The following is a 7,844-nucleotide window of genomic DNA, read 5'->3' on the forward strand; positions in this document are numbered from 1 at the left end:
ATAGTTCACAAAATTTTAATACATTCAATAAATATGTGCATCAAAATTATTTTCATTAAAGGGACTATGCACTCACCTGATAAAATGGGTGACTGAGAATTTTGGCAGCGCTTCACTTCGCACTTTCAAAGAGATCTAGATGTATAAAACACTAAGACTTAGTCTAGTTTAATAATCTTGGTGACTATAATAATTATATTCTAGATTCCTCAATAATCCTAATGTCTACATCAAGATCTATCAAGTAAGGAATAACTAGGTAGGATCATATCGGAAGTAGGGTCCGCTTAGTATATAGAGTATACTGTTTGGAAATCCCACTTTAAACACCTCACTAAATCCAACCTAGACATCACTCCTGTAAGTAGATCAGTCAGTATAATGACTTGGAATCACTGATAAATGTTAATTATAGGTTTATAATAACGACTATGACCATAATTAAAAGTTACACTTAAATAAAATAAGCGTAGCTTAACTTACAAAGTGGTCTAGTGAAAATCAGGGATTATGCGGGCATAACTCTAATTCGGGAGCTTCTGTTCACCGGCTATCTGACACCGCAGATCCTTGCTAAAGGGGTTAGGAACTTGGGATTAAAAGGGAGTAAATTCTAGAAAGCGATTCAGAGAGATTTTGAGTGAGAGGGGTGAGGATCTGAAACTCGCAGCTATATATAGAAAACATTCGAAGGCGCGCCGCGTACAATGTCCCTTGTGCGCCGTACACATGGTCGGCCAGGGTGACGTTTCGATTTTCGTGCGGTGCCACGTGTCTCATTCTTATGGAGTGTCAGAAGTACGCTACACATCTAGTCTGTGCGCGCAACCGCGCGTGAAATTTCCCGTTTTCTTAGAAAATTCATAATTTACTCATATGAGCTCCGTTTTTGACGAATTTTATTTCTACACGTAGCTATTGGAGAAATATAAAACTTTCATTTAGATTCCATCGGCTAATTTTGAATTTATTTTTAAATTTATATTTTTACAGACTTAGACTGTTAAAGTCTGTATAAAAATCATAACTCTCTCATTTGATATCCGTTCTCGACTATCTTTATATATATTGACAGATAAGTGCGAACGAGATCTTCAACTCTTGTTTAGATTGATTTTCCAAACAGTCAACCTTTCTAAATTTCGATTTCAGTGTTTCATATTGCTACGCTGAAACTTAGAAAAATCATAACTTCCTTTCATGAATTCGGATTTGGGCGTTCTTTATATGTACGGATTCGCTTTCGTGATTCCTATTACTTTCATTTAGATTACTTAGACTAATAAGAAACCTATCTCCAATTCACTATCTACGATACACTGTCCGAACGAGAAACTTCGGAAGTCCATAACTTCTGCATACGTAGTCGAATTTGAGTGTGCTTTATGTGTACGGGATTCATATCACAACTCCTACATTTTTCGTCAAGATTATTTGTCGTAAATAATCTTCTATCAAGATTTCCATTTCGTCGCTTATCGACAAATTACTAAAATGCCTTTATTATACGTAGTCTTTAATTCGTACGACTAATGATAATCCTAACCGAGGATTTATATTGTTATTATATTTTAAATGTCTAGATCGAAGTTGAGGTTGTTACGATTATCTCCCCGTTAGGATGATTACGTCCCAGAATCATCAGCAAGACGACGCTGAATAAAAATTCCCAAGTCGCCTCTCAATCCTCAAGCAAGGAGTTTCCTTGGTACTTGTTTCCACACAATACTATCCTTGCCATTTCTTTTTTGTGTTAGACACAAAATAATATTTTAGGTTCCTTTATGATAACGTAACAACGTGCCGACCTAAATTCATATCATTTATCTCTATTGGTTAAGGTTGTTCTTAAGTTCCCTAACTACGTCGAGTATCTCTCACAACCATTTCTCATGTTCTGAAAATGACAAGGTCCATGAACTTAACTGTTACGTGCCTCTTATTTGGTTTCGACTTTTCCAGACTATACCGTTTTCAAGTTATCACTAACATAAGTATTTTTTTAAGAAGATATGAGAAGGGACCTTGATCCAAATATCTCAAGTTATTCTTGACAACAAGTCTACGAAAACATCTTATATGGACTAATTCCTTACATACTTGATACCTACGAAGGTATACTCTTATCATTTGGTCAATTCTGACTCACAACATATTGTGGTTCCTACACAATCCTGTAATAATTGATGTTAAGATCTAATATGAGATCGTTCTGTTTACCTATGGGCATAGGCAAAGGTTTCAAGCTTCATCACGATATTTTATTTAGTTTCCTTACTATCTAAAAAAATTTCCCATTCTATCAAAATAATTATTAAAGCTAATAACTCTTTTCTTAGCTTCTGGTGCTGCAACTTCTCTGGGTCTTGACGTTGAATCTGAAGTCGAGTTGCTTTTCACACTTTGGGTCTCTCCCTAACTTGGGTTTGAACCCTCACTTTCTTGCTACATATAACAAATCAAAGCTCAGGCTAGCTTGGTCTCTACGATTGGTGGTTTTCTTTCTGCTTGAAAGAAACTCTTGATTGTCGTGATGAACTTTAATACTTTTGATGCAGTGTTACTGCTTGTTCTTATAATGAGTGATCTTCTTGTTAGACACAAACGCAGTCCAATCAAGATTATGACAAGCGCTTAGATTACTCAACCAACGTACACGTGTACCTGTTGGCAAATGAGGGTCATAATATTAGTAGCAACGACGGTTGATGTACTAAATATTTTCTCTTTCTCCTTTCTAAGGCGATTGACCTTGTCATGCTTTTCTTGATCATAATTAACTAACTTGATACCGACGTACTACTAACTTCCTTATGCGAAAAATCACAATTTTTGTATCTTGCCCAACAAGTATCAAATTTTTTGACTTCTATTGGCGGTGCTCAACTCGCACTTGTATCTTAATTCTCTATTGTACCTTTGGTCCAGATCTTCGATTCATAAATTCGATCTTTGTTGGATATTCCTGCTCCTTCTCGAATTGAGCTATAGACTCAGTCTAAGATGACGTATTTACTCTAGCTAGAGTAACAAACCGAATGGTCACATTCTAATGACCTTCTATTATGTGGTGCTTGCGATGCATGTTGAACTAGACTCTTGTCTCTGAAACTCCTACTACTAAAGATACATTCCTTTATGTTCTAATGTTGTACAACCACATTTTAGCAAGTATCACTTCTAGCTACCGGTTGCTTGGTTTTTAGCGAATGCTGCAATCTTTTTGTCGACTGCCTTGATCTCTTCCTCTGATTCGTCGACTAAGGTTGATTACTATACTAGATATAATTCTTGGAACTAATCAACTTACTTCGCAAAGTTATACTTTTCGAACTCGGTTCTTTATGACCATCATGGTTTGAATGAAAATTGTGTCCTTAGTCATTACCGAAAAAAGGTAATGACATAAATGAACAAAATTTACTCGGACACTAGCTTCTCGGTAACTTTAGGACTTGTCTTAATCTAAGTGTGAGTCCTGTGCTTTCGGTAGTATAAGGCCCTACTACCTTTCACACCTACTTATACTCTTCCTAAGAATTGTCTCACAGTTTCCCAAGTCATCATGCAAGAATGAAATCATATAGAAATTTAACACATTAAGTAGTAGAACATAATTAGAGATTTTTATAACTTATAAAATGATTACAATCATATTCAAAGCTTATTATACTCTATGCCTATTATACCAGTCTACATATTACAATACTATCTAAGTGGAACGACCACTCTATGTCTTGATCTTCCTGGGTAAGCAATTCCTTCTATTGACTTCCAGAAACGATGTATGCTTCCTTCTTTACAGTCTTGGGAGTCATCCGAAATGCTCGTGCAACTCCTTTCTCCCTTGGGCAGTCCATCACTACATGTCCTTCTTGTCTACATTTAAAGCATACCTTCTCGATGTATCTACATTTGCTAGTAAAGCGACTAACAATTCCACACTTTTGGCAGATTACTTTTTCCTTGCATTGTCCGAAATGCTTCTTCCTACATTCTTTACACCATTTCGCCTTATTGTTTTCCCCAGGCTTCTCGCTGTCGGGGCTTGGTTTTGATAACCTATGCTTTTTATTAGATTCTGAGGATTCTTCATTCTTCCTCTTTCCTCCAACTTTTGCTTTGTCGGTGGTTATCCCTTTGACAACGTCCTCCAAGAATTTGGTAACACGGATAGCTACTTCTATGGTAGTTGCTAGTCTTACCATTGGACCAAAATCCGCTGGTAGTCTATAACCAAATTTCTCGACCTTGGAGAGTTCAATAGGATTTAGGTAAGGAACTAGCTCCAATTTTTCTAGAAAGTCTGCAGCATACTGGTTGATGCTCATCTCCCATTTCTTTAGGTTATGGAATTCATTACATATTTCCAGAAGGTATCTCTCCGAGAGGTATTGACTTTTCAATTGTTCAAGGAAGTCCTCCCATGACATCTTCCTTGCTTCTCCTTTTGGCATAACATTAGTCATCCATTTCCACCAAATCAACACTCCAATCTTCAGTTGTCTGGCTGCGAAGATTGTTTTCCGTTTGTTGCTATAGTCGCAGCTTTCAAATACCATTTCCATTTCATGGATCCATTGCATAATTATCACCGATGTTGGTTCTCCAGAATGACTTGGGGGTCGGGATGCTATCAGGGGTGGATACAGGAATTAATAGTAGGGGGTTGCATAATTTTCTTTTCCGGTCAAACATAATATAAAACATAAAAATGATTCATTACGTCAAATTCAATTTTTTTACGGTTAAACATAATACAAAACATAATATAACAACGATCTATTACAATTTAAATTTGTCCTCTTCGTGTAGGCATCTTTTGAAACCGCTCAGTTACTTTTTCATTCTCAACTTTCATAAGTGCTTCGGTCTCAACATTACAAAGCAATGCGTCGTTCAAAAAGTCATCGCCAATTTTGTTGTGCAAGTTGGTCTTCAAGAGCTTCATCTTTGAAAAACATCTTTCTACACTTGCGGTCACTACGAGTTATATCAAAGCCAACTTTAAAAGCTTATAAACCAAAGGATAAGAATGATGCTTCCCCGTACTAACCATCAAATGAGAAAGGTTGGAAATTCCTTTCAAACTAGTGAAGCGCTCATCTTTGATGCAAGAGTGATAAAATATATCAAATTGTCCTTCAAGGTCTATCATATCCGAATCATCAAAGTCATACTTGTATAAATGACCTACCTTCAACAACTTTGATTTGTCAAATTGTGCAAATGAATCACAAGAGCTCAAAACACCCATGTGTTCTAGTAACTGGGTGCTTGTTTCACTAAATCGATCCTGATATTCAGTAAGTTGCATATCTACCTCCGTGTTGAAGATTTCAACCTCAAAATGAAACATATTATTCTTTGTAGTCTTACGGTTTCTCGCACCAATATACAACCCTTCCATATCTAAAGTATCAATTTTGTGTGTTTGACAAAAAGAGGATACTTTTGGAAAAAATACTAGCAAACCCTGTGTTTCTAAAAGATTGTAATGCCTCCATTGTCCTTCTAACCATCGAAGCCGCTTCTAAAATGCCTAGATCTTTTCTTTGAAGTTGCTTTGACAATGTACCCATGAGGCGTAAAATGTCATACATCATATGTAAGTAAAACACGAACTCATATGATTTAAAATATGCTAAGATTTCGGACGCTTGTTGACGGTTTGCCAATGACCCTCTCTCATATTTCACAAAATCTAAAACTACAAGAACATCCACAAACAACTACATCAAACTTGTGAGTGTGTTGAAATGTGAACCCCATCTTGTTTCTCCTGCTCGAACAAGTGTAGTCTCTTGATTTAACCCTCTTCCAGTTTCAAGTTCACCACTACACAAGCCTTTTTGCACCCTTTCTCTTGCATGTTCCCGTATTAAGTATTTTCTTTTACACGAGGCACAAACAACATTAACCACCAACGAAATTTGCGCAAAAAAGTCACTAACACCATCATGCTTCTTTGCTACAGCCACAACCACTAATTGAAGTTGGTGTGCAAAGCAATGTACATAAAAAGCTGTGTCATTCTCTTGTAATATCAAAGTTTTTAAACCATTGAATTCCCCTCGCATATTGCTAGCCCCGTCGTAACCTTGTCCTCTTATCTATTAATATATATATATATATATATATATATATATATTAATATAACACATAAACTGAATTAATTTAAATTGAAATAACAAAAATGTAAAGAATAAATTACCTAACTAAAACTCAACTTATTACTTGTAAGTACTTCATTTATGGCGTTTTTAAGTGTCAAAGAGGATGTATCCATCACGTGCACTAGTCCACTGAATCTTTCCTTCACAAAGCCAAGACTATCGACATATCGTAAAACAATAGCCATTTGTTCCTTTTTTTGAAACATCACTAGATTCATCAACCAATAAAGCAAATACATCTTGACCAATCTCTTCGTGAATATTCAAAAGTACTTCTTGTGCAAAACATTGCACAAGTTCTTTTTGAATTTTAGGGGAAATCAGTTGATTGGTTTTAGGAACATTTTCTAAATTATTGTTGAAAATATCTTCACTAGTCTCTCGAATGGCTTTTAACACTTCAATGTAAATCCCTATATTTTCCGAGTGAACCGACTTATCATGACCATGAAACGATAAACCGGTTTTCAATAAAAGTCTAATAACAATAATAGAAACACGTAATCGAGCTTTATATTTATTGTCCTCCGCTTCAGTTTGCCTCCTCAAGACTACATTAATAGCTTGTTTTTCCCTCATTAAAAATTTACACATTTCTTTTGCTTTGTTGTGAAAACTATCAACACCACCCACATGAGTCCGAAATGCATCTTTTTTATTCCAAGTATCAAAATCTTGGGAAACAGATGCATCTTCCCTCCTCTTTGATTCATGAGGTCTCCACACACATAACAATATAAACAATATGCTCTATTCTTTTCACACTATATTCCGACCAATCAAAATCATCAAACCATGAAGGAACGAATCTTCTAAATCTATCACCTATTTTCTTTTTTGGAAACTTATGTGCCCTTATTTGACAAGGTCTTTGAAGCAAATATGCTCTTCTTACATCATCTCTTATATTTGATTTGTAACTTGTAGTCTTTGGCGTATCCGTCGGGTCCTTTGGAAGATCTTTCAAGTCAACATTATCATTAGGTTGATTAGAGCATGGTGTTTGTGGAATTGCATTAGAAACCGAAGGGATTGTTTGATTGGTGATTGGTGTTTGTGGAGGTGCATTAGAATGAGAAACGGAAGGGATTGATTGATTAGTGATTGGTATTTGGGAACATTCTTCACCACTTTCATTAGGATTAGGTCTTTGTCTTCTGGTAAAAAACCACTAAGTTTAACCTATAAAAACATAACAATTAGCCAATTACATCTAATGAGTAATGACCTAATCAAACAATAACTTCAATAAAACATAAAAATTTCACCTAATCAAACAATAAATTCAATAAAACATAGAAATTTCACCTAATCAAACAATAAATTCAATAAAAACATAGCAATATACCCTAAGCAAACAATAACTTCAATAAAACATATCAATTTCACCCAAGTCAACAATAACTTCAAAAAAAACATATCCATTTCAAATACCTAAATGAATTGGTAAAACTTACTTGCTTCATTCTAGGGCTTGATGAAGTTGATTTTGTTAATCAAGAAAGTAGAAATCGCAACTTTACTCCTATAGCTTTGTGCCAACAGCCATGGTGTCGATCGTTGCCTCGTTCAAGGGGGAAGAATGTCAGGATCAGTGAAACACGAAGTGTTGACTGTCGAAGTCACGAATGAATGGTCGAAGGAAGTCAGGAACTCGTGTGTTTTTTT

General features: G+C 35.6%; 1 protein-coding gene across 1 annotated transcript; it reads right to left on the reverse strand.

Annotated features, from left to right (window-relative positions):
* Positions 1–4,792: 4,792 nt before the first annotated feature.
* Positions 4,793–5,410, reverse strand: LOC145139660 (uncharacterized). The gene is made up of 2 exons (XM_079073404.1): positions 5,092–5,410; positions 4,793–4,983 (listed from the first exon to the last, which is right to left on the reverse strand). The coding sequence occupies exons 1-2, from the start codon at positions 5,408–5,410 to the stop codon at positions 4,793–4,795; spliced, it is 510 nt and encodes a 169-aa protein (XP_078929530.1).
* Positions 5,411–7,844: the final 2,434 nt, after the last annotated feature.

Source organism: Lactuca virosa, chromosome 9, assembly GCF_052849685.1.
Source record: "Lactuca virosa cultivar CGN04683 chromosome 9, Lactuca_virosa_CGN04683_v6, whole genome shotgun sequence".
In the NCBI taxonomy this organism is placed as follows: Eukaryota; Viridiplantae; Streptophyta; class Magnoliopsida; order Asterales; family Asteraceae; genus Lactuca; species Lactuca virosa.

What these genes read in the sequence shown, in the direction of transcription:
- LOC145139660 (XM_079073404.1), bottom strand. Translation starts at nt 5,410, where the DNA reads ATGGAAGGGTTGTATATTGGTGCGAGAAACCGTAAGACTACAAAGAAT. An exon ending in CAAAGATGAGCGCTTCACTA is followed by an intron (nt 4,984 to 5,091) that starts GTTTGAAAGGAA and finishes TATAACTCGTAG; the next exon opens with TGACCGCAAGTGTAGAAAGA.